The 13,719-nt window shown below is 44.7% G+C and overlaps 1 protein-coding gene across 1 annotated transcript in view; it reads left to right on the top strand.

The window, feature by feature from the left end:
- Positions 1–9,760: 9,760 nt before the first annotated feature.
- ANK2 (ankyrin 2) overlaps positions 9,761–13,719 on the top strand; it is a 686,172-nt gene continuing 682,213 nt past the window's right edge. Inside the window, exon 1 of the mRNA XM_073017561.1 lies at positions 9,761–10,264. Within this exon, the coding sequence (XP_072873662.1) occupies positions 10,193–10,264 (72 nt within the window). The 5' untranslated portion in view covers positions 9,761–10,192. The remainder of the gene's footprint in view (positions 10,265–13,719) is intronic.

Raw genomic sequence — 13,719 nt, forward strand, 5'->3', positions numbered from 1 at the left:
GCCAGGCTGATCTTGAACTCCTGACCTCGTGATCCACCTGCCTCAGCCTCCCAAAGTGCTGGGATTACAGGCATGAGCCACTGTGCCCGGCCATTATTATTATAATTTTTTTTTGAGAGGGAGTTTCACTCTTCTTGCCCAGGCTGGAGTGCAATGGCGCAATCTCGGCTCACTGCAACCTCCGCCTCCCAGGTTCAAGCGATTCTCCTGCCTCAGCCTCCTGAGTAGCTGGGATTACAGGCATGCACCACCACGCCCAGCTGATTTTGTATTTTTAGTAGAGACGCGATTTCTTCATGTTGGTCAACCCATGTTGGTCAGGCTGGTCTCGAACTCCTGACCTCAGGTGGTCCTTCCGCCTCAGCCCCCCAAAGCGCTGGGATTACAGGCATGAGTCACTGCACCCAGCCTTTTAAATTTTTAAATAACTATCAGTCTTAGGACTATCTTCCCTAATGTGAAAAGTATATCAATATTCAGAAGGGCTTTTATTTCAAAGCAAAGGGATGCAGATTTTATCCTGAAGCAATAGAAAGCCATCAGAGCTGTTTAAACAGGAGAGGTTTTAAAAAGTAAGTTACTCTGGCTGAATTATGCTGGATGTTCCAGGATAGGAAGAACTCTGTGGGGTCATTATTAAGAAACAAAACAAAACACCGAAAGAGTGGCTGAAAGCCTTGACTAAAGGCAAGGATACAGAAAAAAAAAGAAGCGGAGATTACCATATTAGAATTCACTGGATGTGGTGAGTCATTATAGAACCTGAGAGATGTAGAGAGGTCTAGGATGACACTAAAGTTTCTAGCTTGAGTGATTTGGTTGATGGTAAGAATCTCCATCTAGGCTGGGAATGAAGAGGATGGAGCAGGTTTAGAGAATTTGTGTAGATGGATACATAGGTAGGATAGATGACAGAGAAGGGTTGCATTGTATTTTAAATCTCTCATATTTTAGGCACTGTCACTCAGGGTGAAGTGCAGTGGCACGATCTCAGCTCACTGCAGCCTTGATCTCACTGGTTCAAGTGATCCTCCTGCCTCAGCCTCCCAAGTAGCTGGGACTACAGGTGTGTGTCACCACGCCTGGCTAATTTTTTTTTTTTTTTTTTTTTTTTTCTTTTTTAGACGGAGTCTTATTCTGTTACCCAGGCTGGAGAGCAGTGGCACGTTCTCGGCTCACTGCAACCTCAGCTTCCTGGGTTCAAGCAATTCTCCTGCCTCAGCCTCCCGAGTAGCTGGGACTGCAGGTGCTTGCCACTATGCCCAGCTAATTTTTTTGTTGTTGTTTGTTTGTTTGTTGGAGACAAAGTCTTGCACTGTTACCTGGGCTGGAGTGCAATGGCAGGATCTCAGCTCACTGCAACATCTGCCTCCCAGGTTCAAGTGATTCTCCCGTTGCAGCCTCCTGAGTAACTGGGATCAAAGGCTTCTGCCACCACGTCTGGCTAATTTTTTGTATTTTTGGTGTAGAAAGGGTTTCACTACGTTGGCCAGGCTGGTCTCGAACTCCTGACCTTGTGATCCATCTGCCTCGGCCTCCCAAAGTGCTGGGATTACATGTGTGAGCCACTGTGCCTGGCCCAATTTTTGTATTTTTAGTATACATGGAGTTTCACCATATTGGCCAGGCTGATCTCAAACTCTTGACCTTGTGATCCACCTGCCTTGGCCTCCCAAAGTGCTGGGATTACAGGTGTGAACCACTGCACCCGACCAATTTTTGTATTTTTTGTAGAGATGAGGTTTTGCCATGTTGCCTGGGCTAGTCAACTCCTGGCCTCAAGCAATTCACCTGCCTCAGCCTCCAAAATACTGGGATTACAGATGTAAGCCACTGTGTCCATCCCATTAGAGGATTTTAGGGAGAGATATGAAATGATTGGGTTTATATCTGTAGATCATTTTCAATGACCTGCTAAGAATAGGTGTTAAGAGTTATAGGTAACTATTATAATAATCCAAGAAAGAGGGGACTGGTGGCTTGGACTTTTCTAAGCAGCAATGGTATGACTGGGAAATAGGTTCTGGGCATACTTGGAAGACTTGGCCAACAGAATTTTCTAATGGACTGGATATGTGTATGAGAGAGAGTAGTCAAAGATGACTCCAAAGTTTTGGGGTGAGCACCTGGAAGGATGCAATTGCTATTTATTGGGATGGAGAAGGCTGCTAGAGAAGTAGTACATATTTAGCTTTATACATGCTTAGTCTGAGATGCTTCCCAGATATCTAGGTGGAGATGGAGAGCAGTCAGTTGGCAAAAGGGGAAGCTACAGGGACAGACATCTGATGTGGGAGTTGTCAGATATAGATGATATTTAAAATCATGGGAAAAGCCAGGCACGGTGGCTCACGCCTGTAATCCCGGCACTTTAGGAGGCCAAGGTGGGCAGATCACCTGGGAGTTTGAGACCAGCCTGACCAACATGGAGAAACCCTGTCTCTACTAAAAATACAAAATTAGCTGGACGTGGTGGCACATGCCTGTAATCCCAGCTACTACAGAGGCTGAGGCAGAAGAATAGCTTGAACCTGGGAGGCAGAGGTGGCAGTGAGCTGAGATCCTGCCATTGCACTCCAGCCTGGGCAATAATAGTGAAACTCCATCTCAAAAACAAACAAACAAACGAAAATCATGGGAATGTGTGGGATAAACTATGGAATCAGCATAGACAGAGAAAAGGGGTCCAAGGGCTGGGATTATGGATTTTTAAAAAGCAGCCCATGGGGCAGAAGGAAAACCAAGACAGTGTGTGGAGTCCTGGAAGTCAAGTGAAGAAGTTTATGTCAAATAAATTTTTTTTGAAGATAAGTCAGACAAGAACTGTCCAAAATTGACCAAAGCAACAAAGATGGAACTGGAGGTCATTACGTTAAGTGAAATAAGCCAGACACAGAAAGACAAGTACTGCATGTCCCCACGCATAAGTGGGTGCTTAAAAATGTGTATACCTATCCCAGAACTTTCGGAAACCGAGGTGGGTGGGTCACGAGGTCAGGAGATCGAGACCATCCTGGCTAACATGGTGAAGCCCCACCTCTACTAAAAAATACAAAAAAAGTAGCTGGGTGTGGTGGTGGGCGCCTGTAGTCCCAGCTACTCGGGAGGCTGAGGCAGGAGAATGGCATGAACTCGGGAAGTGGAGCTTGCAGTGAGCCGAGATTGCGCCACTGCACTCCAGCCTGGGCAACAGGGCAAGACTCCGTCTCAAAAAAGAAAAAAAGGCCGGGCGCGGTGGCTCAAGCCTGTAATCCCAGCACTTTGGGAGGCAGAGACGGGCGGATCACGAGGTCAGGAGATCGAAACCATCCTGGCTAACTCGGTGAAACCCCGTCTCTACTAAAAAATACAAAAAACTGGCCGGGCGTGGTAGCGGGCGCCTGTAGTCCCAGCTACTCGGGAGGCTGAGGCAGGAGAATGGCGAGAACCCGGGAGGCGGAGCTTGCAGTGAGCTGAGATCCGGCCACTGCACTCCAGCCTGGGCGACAGAGCGAGACTCCATCTCAAAAAAAAAAAAAAAAAAAAAGAAAAGAAAAAAAAAAAAAGTGTATCCATAAGTGTAGAGAGTAGAATGGTAGACAATGGAGATTTTGAAGGGTGAGGGGGTGGGGGGGGCTGGAGGATGAGAAGTAATTTAATGGGTACAGTGTACGTTATTTGGGTGATGCATACCCTAACAGCCCTGAATTGACAATTACGCAATGTTTGCATGTAACAAAATTGCACTTGTACCCTCATGAATTTATACAAATAAAAAAAATCCAAAACAAAATAGACCAAAGTATATGACAACATGGAGATGAGTGGCAACCTTGACAAGAATAGTTTTGGTGAAATGGTTAGGAGGGAACCTGAAGGGAGTGGATTTAAGGCAGAAATAGCAAGTACAGAAATAGCAAGACTCCGTCTCAAAAAAAAAAAAAAAAGAATGACGTTCACAAGTAAATTTGAGGAGATCTGATCAAGTGCCCAAGTGGAGGACTTGGCCTCTCATAAGAGCATGCACAATTCATTCATGGTAAGACAATAAAAGGCATCATTCAGCATATGGGCAGATGAATATAATGATGATGAAACTATGTGGAAGCTCCCTTTCATTCCCTCTGTTTTCTCGGTGAAATAACAAGGTCATCAGTTGAGAATGAAGAATCCAGGCCAGGAGTGGTGGCTCACACTTATAATCCTAGCATTTTGGGAGGCCGAAGTAGGTGGACTGCTTGAGGTCAGGAGTTCAAGACCAGTCTGGCCAACATGGTGAAACCCCGTCTCTACTAAAAATACAAAAATTAGCCAGGCATGGTCACGTGCACCTGTGATTCCAGTTACTCCGAGGCTGAGGCATGTGAATTGCTTGAACCCAGGAAGTGGAGGCTGCAGTGAGTCTACCCTGCTCCACTGCACTTCAGTCTGGGCAACCACAGAGCGAGACCCTGTCTCGAAAAAAAAAAAAAAAAAAAATTCAGGGGTAGCACTGGAAGTTTGAGGAGAGTTGTTAATGTGCTAATGATTGGCTTGGAAAGTGGGAGAATTAATTTATTAAGGAAAGATGAAGGATTACCACACACCAACAAGGCCCACTTACAATTAGTATCCAGCAACACTGAGACCTCTCAGCACTTTTCTCCAGGTATACATTGCATGGGTGCAGGCTTAGAGTAGATGGAACACCGGATATAACTGAGATTTCATTTTGCCAGATGAGCATGGCAGAGGAAGAAAGAGGCAAGTTGAAGTACATACAAGGCAGTGATTATAATAATATAATAGTGGTTCATGGAATCCAAATTGAGTTAGGAGGAGGAGGGGGACGTGCAATGGAGTAGGGATAGTGTGAAGATAGTAGGGCTGAAGGGTTGGAAGTTTCAGTGGGATTACAGAATTACTGGAGATCGGGTAGTATAGGAAGTCAGTTGGAAAGAAAGTAAGTGATGATCAGAGAATGGAATGTTTGATAGTGGGGTCATAGAGAGGGGACAAATATCAATAATGAAAACCCTAGGGTACGAACATGGGAGTAGACAGTAGATATCTGGGGTGGGGTGGAGGTCAAGTCATTGCAGGTTAACAGGGGCACTGTCTAATTGTCTATGTGGATTTTATATTTTATTTTATTTTATTTTTGAGATAGAGTCTCATGCTGTCACCCAGGCTGGAGTGCAGCGGCATAATCTTGGCTCACTGCAACCTCTACCTTCTGGGCTCAAGTCATTCTCCTGCCTCAGCCTGATGAGTAGCTAAGATTATAGGCATGCATCACCATGCCAGGTTAATTTTTGTATTTTTAGTTGAGACAGGATTTTACCATGTTGGCCGGGCTGGTCTCGAACTCCTAACATCAAATCATTCACCTGCCTTGGCCTCCCAAAGTGCTGGGATTACAGGTGTGAGCTGTTGCACCTGGCCTACGTTGATTTTAAAAAATTAACAAGAATTAGCCGGGCACGGTGGCTCACGCCTGTAAACCCAGCACTCTTGGAGGCCGAGGCGGGGATCATGAGGTCAGGAGATCAAGACCATCCTGGCTTACATGGTGAAACCCCGTCTTTACTAAAAAATACAAAACAATTAGCTGAGCGTGGTGGCAGGTGCCTGTAGTCCCAGCTACTCGGGAGGCTGAGGCAGGAGAACGGCTTGAACCCGAGAGGTGGAGCTTGCAGTGAACCGGGATCGTGCCACTGCACTCCAGCCTGGGTGACAGAGCAAGACTCCATCTCAAAAAAAAAAAAAAAAAAAAAAAAAACCATTAACAAGAATTATGACAAGGATATTGCTGAAGAAAAAGAAAGTAAGGTTTTTAAGGTCTTCAGGAAATGTAAATGTCTGTAGCAGAGAAATTGTGGTGGTCTAGTATGATTTTCAAAGCAGCTGGATTTTTTTAGGACAAGCTGTAGGGACAAGAGTCTAGAGGTAGCAGTTATAAGCAAAGATGAAGCTCATTCCAGGGTCTGAGAGAGAAGGAGGGCTATTGGAAGATAAACAGCCACCGCTCAAGAGGGCTTCAGAGACCACTAAAGTAGTCCTCATTTTGCATAGTTTCCTGGTAAACCCAAATGATGCCTTTCCTGGAGCACTCTTCACTGTTGTGGCAAGCGACAAGTGAGACTGAGACTTGAGTTATACCTCAACAAGCCAAGGAATGCCAAAGTTTTCCAGTAAACTACCAGAAGCTAAGGAAAAAGCATAGAACAGATTCTCTCTCAAAGTCCTCAGAAGGAACCAACCCTATTGTTACCTTGATCTTGGACTTCTGGCCTCCAGAACTGTAAAAGTAAAAATTGGAATACTGGCCAGGTACAGTGGCTCATGCCTGTAATCCAGCATTTTGGGAGGCCAAGGTGGGCAGATGGCTTGAACCCAAGAGTTTGAGATCAGCCTGGGCAACACGGTGAAACCCCATCTTTACAAAAAAATACAAAAATTAGCAGGGCATGGTGGTGTGTGCTTGTGGTCCCAGCTTCTTGGGGGACTGACAAAAGATTCGCTTGAGTCGAGCAGATGGAGGCTGCAGTGAGCCGAGATCTTGTCACTGCACTCCAGCGTGGGTGACACAGTGAGACAGTTTCTCAAAAAAAGAAAAAGAAAAGAAAGAAAGAAAAAAGAGAATACTTTCCTACTTATAATATTGCATCATGTCTCTATCCATATCTATCAATCTCAACATCTGTCTCTATATCAACCTATTATTTATTTATTTAAAATGTTAATTCTTGTATTGTTATGTTCATTTTTTCATTAATTTGGATTATGTACCACAGGACTGGAGAGACTGAAGACCATAAATTTAGATTTCTGTGTGCCCAGTTATGATACAGAACACTCAGGAGCCACAGCAGGATTACCGGTACATACTTGCCTCGCTAAGTTTTTCTTGATTTTCTGATATGATATAAAGGTTTTCTTTTTTTTTTTTTATTTTTGAGACGGAGTCTCCCTCTGTTGCTCAGGCTGCAGTGCAGTGGCAGGACCTTGGCTCACTGCAAGCTCCGCCTCCCGGGTTCACGCCATTCTCCTGCCTCAGTCTCCCGAGTAGCTGGGACTACAGGCGCCCGCCACCACGGCCGGCTAATTTTTTGTATTTTTAGTAGAGACGTGGTTTCACCGTGTTAGCCAGGATGGTCTCTATCTCCTGACTTCGTGATCCACCTGCCTCGGCCTCCTAAAGTGCTGGGATTACAGGCGTGAGCCACCGCGCCCTGCCAAAGGTTTTCTTTTTTAACCACCTTTATCTTCACTCTCCTGTTTTTAGGTATATATCATTACATAATATCTAAAAAAAATTACATAATATTTAGGTAGATATCAATACATAATGTAGTCATGACTACATTATTATTTACATTGAGCATTTACAATGTCTATGTACGTTATCTCATTTACTATTCACAATGATCCTACAAAGTAAGTAATATTATTTCCTTTCACAGGTAAGGAAACCCTTTCATAGGTAAGGAAACCTTTATTTATTTATTTTTTTGAGACGGAATCTCCCTCTGTTGCCAGGCTGGAGTGCAATGGCATAATCCCGGCTCACTGCAACCTCCGCCTCCTGGGTTCAAGCGTTTGTCCTGCCTCAGCCTCCAGAGTAGCTGAGATCACAGGCACACGCCATCAGGCCTGGCTAATTTTTGTATTTTTAGTAGAGACAGGGTTTCACCGTGTTGGCCAGGATGGTCTCGATCTCTTGACCTTGTGATCCACCCGCCTTGGCCTCCCAAAGTGCTGGGATTACAGGTGTGAGCCACCACGCTCGGCCTTTAGAAATGTTAAGTAGATAGCATCTCAGTGCTAGTTATTGACGTCAGTTCACCACCTTAACCGTCAAGCTATACTGCCCCAATAAAAATGGTCACACTGGGAGACTTGGAGGAATGCTTGAAGACACGAAAAAACAACTTTTAGCTGGGCACGGCAGCTCACACCTGTAATCCCAGCACTTTGGGAGGCGGAGGCAGGAGGATCACAAGGTCAGGAGTTCCAGATCAGCCTGGCCAATATGGTGAAACCTCGTCTCCACTAAAAATACAAAAATTAAGCCGGGAGAGGTGGCTCATGCCTGTAAGCCCAGCACTTTGGGAGGCCAAGGCGGATGGATGACCTGAGGTCAGGAGTTCGAGACCGGCCTGATCAACATGGAGAAACTCCATTTCTACTAAAAATACAAAATTAGGTGGGTGTGGTGGCGCATGCCTGTAATCCCAGCTACTCGGGAGGCTGAGGCAGGAGAAGCGCTTGAACCCAGGAGGCGGAGGTTGAGGTGGGCCGAGATCGAGCCATTGCACTCCAGCCGCAGCAACAAGAGTGAAACTAGGTCTCAAAAAAAAAAAAAAAAAAAAAAAGTGATTTTCCTCCCGAGTAGGTGGGATTACAGGCATGCGCCACCACGCCCACCTAATTTTGTATTTTTAGTAGAGATGGGGTTTCTCCATGTTGGCCAACCTCGAACTCCCAACCTCAGTTGATCCTCCCGCCTTAGCCTCCCAAAGTGCTGGGATTACAGGTATGAGCCACCGCGCCCAGGGGCTAGCTTTCTTTCCTTTTCTTTCTCTTTTCTTTCCTTTTCTCTTCTCTTCTTTCTTTCTTTTTCTTTTCTTTTCTTTCTTTTCTTTTTTCTTTCTTTTTTTTTTTTTAACATTTAGAGGTCAAGCCAAAGGAGGACTGAGAACTGATCATTAGATTTCGCAGCATGGAGGTCATTGGGAACTTTGCCAGGAGAAAGTTCGGTGACGCAGGTGGAGGAAAGCCTGAATGGACTACGTTTAATAGAGAACGTGAAGAGAGGAATAGGAGATACTGAAACTTTGTAAAGGCTCTTGCTGAAAAGAGACGTACAGAACTGTAACACTAGCTTAGGGAAAGGAGGCTGCTGTAAAGGAAAGTTTTGCTTTGTTTTGTTTTTGAAAGTAGGTGTGTATTTCTAAGGAAATCTATAAGAAAGGGAAATTGATGATGCCTGAGAAAGGGAACAATCTCAGGAAGGTCATTTTATCTGTAAAAAGTCATAATTCCACCTCGATGGGACAGCTGAGCCAATGAAGAAAGACAGTAATCAGGTTTGGAAGGTGGTTTGCAAATCCATGGAAGCTCTATACCCCTGGGAAACAGTGAGGCAAACAAGATCGGCCCCTGTGCGGGATTTATGACTCCTGCCACAAACCCTTGAGCAAAGGTGTGCAAACCCTGGTCCGTCTTTTAAGTTCTTCCCAGAGCTACAAAAGAGGTGCTCTCTCCCTTGGTGAGGGATGGGGCCAAGTCCCTACCCTGGAACGTAGCTGGAAGATGCTTTCTCATAGTGAAGAAGGTGGGAAGGGAAGAGGTTGGATCTCGAGAGAGGGGGAAACGCCCAAAGCATGAAGGACACACCGCTTGGGACACTTCATCCATCAACCCACATCCGACAGGGGTTGAGGTCCCGGTGGGATTTCACACCACGTTTACTCCGTAAATGAATGCCCCCTTATCAATAGGGAGTAGTTGGCAGAACAAAGAATGTGTGCGCGTGGCGGCTAGAGGTGGGTGAGTGGGTGCCTTAGCACAACGCCAGGGGAGAGTGAGTGCGGACAGGAAAAGTGTGTATGACATGAATGGAAAGAACCGAGAGTGAGTGTGGAGATGGGCAGGGAAGAGCTGGACGCGCCCCAACAGCCGGGGGCCTCCCAAGGGAACGTCCGCCAGTGATGCGGGAGCGCCCGCGGAGGAGCCTCCTTCTCCCCACCCACCTCCTGAACTCCGGCAGTCAGTGGTGCATATAGACATATTTCTGGGAGCTGTCCATGAGCTCATCGCTCTCCTGGCGATAGCGGCAGCGGCTAGGGAAGCAGCCTCCTTTCTCCCGGCGCCGCCGCTAGAATAAGCCCAGCCGCTCGCACGTTCAGACCACACGCGCCGGGCGCGGCGCTGGGAAGGGGCAGCTGCCGGCCCAGCCCTGCGGCCAAGGTCGCGTCCGACCCCGGACCGCCGCGGCCCGGAGTCCGCCGGCCGGGATGTAGGTGGCGCGGGAAGGGACTCCGGCTGGGCGAGCGGAGGACACAGCCGCCCCTTCCACTCTGCGGCGCAGGAGCCGGGGCGGGTCCGCGGGGCGCGGCGGCTGCGGAGTCTCCGGGAGGGCGCGGGCCACAGGCCCGACGCGGAGGAGACCGAGGAGACGCGGGAGACCCGGGCGTGACAGGAGGAAGAAACCCGGAGCCGCAGGAAGATGGCTTCTCCCACCTCCCCGGCCCCGGAAGGCGGGGCCTCCACCCCGCCGAACCCGCCGCGGATTCGTCAGGTGGGTGCACAAAGTGCGGGAGGGGCGCCGGCACCCCATTGTCCTCGCGTCCCCCAAGGGCGGGGACCTCAACCCCAATGCAGAGGCTCCCCAAGGAGCGGGGCCGACACTAGCCGACTTGGCTACATCGCCCGGCCCAGGATCATTCTCTAAACCTCTTTTCTCAGTCTCACTTCACACACAGACACACGTACAGACACACACGCAGATAGCCCTTGAAAAATACACGTCTTCCAAAACCAGACGTGTAACTTCTGAACGCTCACACACTCACACACACGCACCCCGCAAACTCATCCCTCCCACACCGCACAGAGGCACACACCCAGCCGTCACATGACCCACTGCAGAGCTATACCGTTAGAAGAAACCAGGGTGCCCCAGGGGGAAAGGTACCCCAGACCCAAACTCCCTGAGGACCTGGAGAAGGATTGCTGGAAGCATTTACTTCCACCCATAGGAGAGCAGGAACCTCGTCTAGAGGTTACTCACCATTTCTCAACTTTCGGGCAGAGCTTCACCCAACAACCGCAGCCCTGTATCCTGCATTAGCGATGTAGTACAGAGAACATGTGTTCCTGTTCTCTCCACGTCTATAGAGACACAAACAGCTTCCCTCAGCACAGCAAGGAGGAATGCACGTTTCTTTGACTGTTTGAATAAGCCCTGTTTTCTGTTTGTATGGTAATATTAAAACAAGGGAGTACTCCATCTGGTTGTGATCTGTGATTTGGTATCTAGATTTTTTTCCCCGCTGCTACCATTGCCAGAAACTATAGCACTAGCACTTTAGGTTATCACAGTAGTAGCGATTGTGCACTGGCTGTGTTCAGGGTAGTGTATGAGTGTGAGAATATGATCCATTGACTGCAAATAGGAAACCTCTTCACCGAAGACAATTGGATTCCTATTTAGAAATAGGGCTAAAATTGGTTGATGAATAGTATCTGTGCAGGAAAATAATGCCCAACACAATGGTCTTTCTCCCTGGCAGTGTGGAAATTTTGAAAAATAAAAGAGACTCCAGGATTTATGAAAACATGACAGTAAAATCAACTGATGCCTAACAAGGTCTTTGCCACGTTTGAATCTTAATATGTGTAGGTAGTGTTATATTAGGGACAACTTTTGTTTATGGGCATTTTTTAATGCAATGACTAAAAAGTAGTGTGTACAGTTTTTGTGGCAATCTGCATCCCATAGAAATTGTTAGGGTTTTAAATCTTTATAGAATCTGGGACTCTAATTTTATGACAACGCATTTTTAATGCACTTGGAGCTATTCTTTTTTTTTAATTTTCTGGAAGAATCGTGATAGCAGATATCATTAAATCTGTATTTGTGATAGTTTTGCATTCAAGAATGAATGTGAAATTATTATTTGCAATATAAATCATATTTTAAGCAAAAAATTATTTTTACATTTGTTTGGCTAAATATATGTGTATGCATACTTATATATAAACATTGAGGAAGTAAAATTTGTTAATTAATAAATAGAATATGTGCACTCAAACATTTCTATGAAATCTTATTCTGTAAAGCACTTTTATTGATCTAGCAAATAATATGTATGAAAATAGTTACAGAAAAAATGTGTATGGAAGGTCATTGTTATTTTGCAGACTAGACACTCTATTTAGAGAAACTCATAATTAAAAACTGTGTAAAATGACATAGTGCTGCAACATTCAAGTTATTGACTGGTGTCCTCTGTTCAAGCTTTCATTTATATGACCTTACAGTAGCACTGCTTTAGTGATTGGTGCATTAATTTGCATAGGATGTAGAAATAGGTTGCTGGAATTATTGGTCCTTCTCGTCTACCTGATTCATCCAGTCAGGTGGAACAGAAGTACTGACAACCTCTGGCTGCAGAATCACCATTTGCCTGAAAGTGATTTTGAGCAAATTAGAAATAGAAAAACAGAAGGGATAACCGTGTTGTTCTACTAAGTGGTGAAATGTTTTAGGCCCCATTCACATTGTATTTTAACTGTGTCACTGTTTCCTGGACATGTTTTTCCATGTTCATTAATAATTCTTTTTCAAATCAATTCTGGATTGAATTGGAATTAAATTAAAATTGAAATTGTTTTACTCTTTCTGAACCATGCAAAAATTCAGAATTAGTGTAATTGAAAAAAGCACAGAAGTCCAAAGGAGTAAAGATTTTAATGTGGATTTTTGCAACAAATCTATTGGTCATACTATTAATTATATAATGGAAATTTAGAAATTAAAATATTTTAGAAAAGCTTTGGGTGAATATAAACATAACTGGCAAATTAGTATATGTAACTACTAATTTCGATGAAACTATGCTGTGTGGGGATTCATTTATTCAACAGACATTTATTCAGCATAAAGTAATGTTTCATGCTCCAAAGATAAAGAAATGAAGAAGACAAAAACCCTACCCATTAGCAGGTGTAGGTATTTGAAGCAATAAACTATTTAAAATTGAATTACTTATAGGGTCCTTTCCACGTTATTTAGACAAAATAGTTATTTATCAATTTTTGTTTTGATCACTCCTCTAATAATGAGCCTAAATAATATCTAATTTGTATGTACCTAAAATGTCACTGTAGGATTGCATTCATGTTTGCATTTATTTGCTATATTTCTGTTCTCATTAATTATTTCATATATTATTAGAATTGCATATCACAAGCTATATATGTTATTTTTTACAACTTCACATTTTGAACAAAGATTTTTTTAAAGCTTTTGGAAAATGCTGATGTAGCATGAAATATCTAAAGTGGTCCAGTGCCTTCACACAGTGTACTTAAAATCTAGGTTTCCAAAAATGAGAAGGACAAGGAAAAATGACCTTTAAGTTCATTCTGCTAAGGGAGAGATAACTTTATCAATGCGCCATCTTTTCAGGCTTCTTAGGCATTAGGTATTTCCCTTTTTTTCTTCTTGTAAGAAAAAGGGTATCTTTTCTGTATTTTATATCCAAGATAAATAAGTTACAGAAATTTCACCTACTTTTTCCAACTTGTAAGTCAAATCAGTTATTAAAATAGAAAGACAGATTTCGTGGACATCAGCCCATGTTTATTCTTCATTCATTTTCTAACTTTGTAAAAGAAAAGACGAAGAAATGGTTGTTTTGCAACTGAAGTTTTAAATAGTTTGTCTGTATATGTCACATACATTAAAGGACCCATATGACTCTTACAGCCATTGCCAGAGAATTTAAATCAAAGCTAAACGAGTACTTACTGATGAAGTATAAGATATATTGAAGGCTGGGCACGGTGGCTCATGCCTGTAATCTCAGCACTTTGGGAGGCGGAGGTGGGAGTATCACCTGAGATCCGGAGTTTGAGACCAGCTTGGCCAACATGGTGAAATCCTGCCTCTTCTAAAAATACAAAAATCAGCTGGGTGTGGTGGCAGGCGCCTGTAATCCCAGATACTCAGGAGGTTGAGACAGAAGA

This window comes from Chlorocebus sabaeus, chromosome 7, assembly GCF_047675955.1.
Source record: "Chlorocebus sabaeus isolate Y175 chromosome 7, mChlSab1.0.hap1, whole genome shotgun sequence".
Classification (NCBI taxonomy): domain Eukaryota; kingdom Metazoa; phylum Chordata; class Mammalia; order Primates; family Cercopithecidae; genus Chlorocebus; species Chlorocebus sabaeus.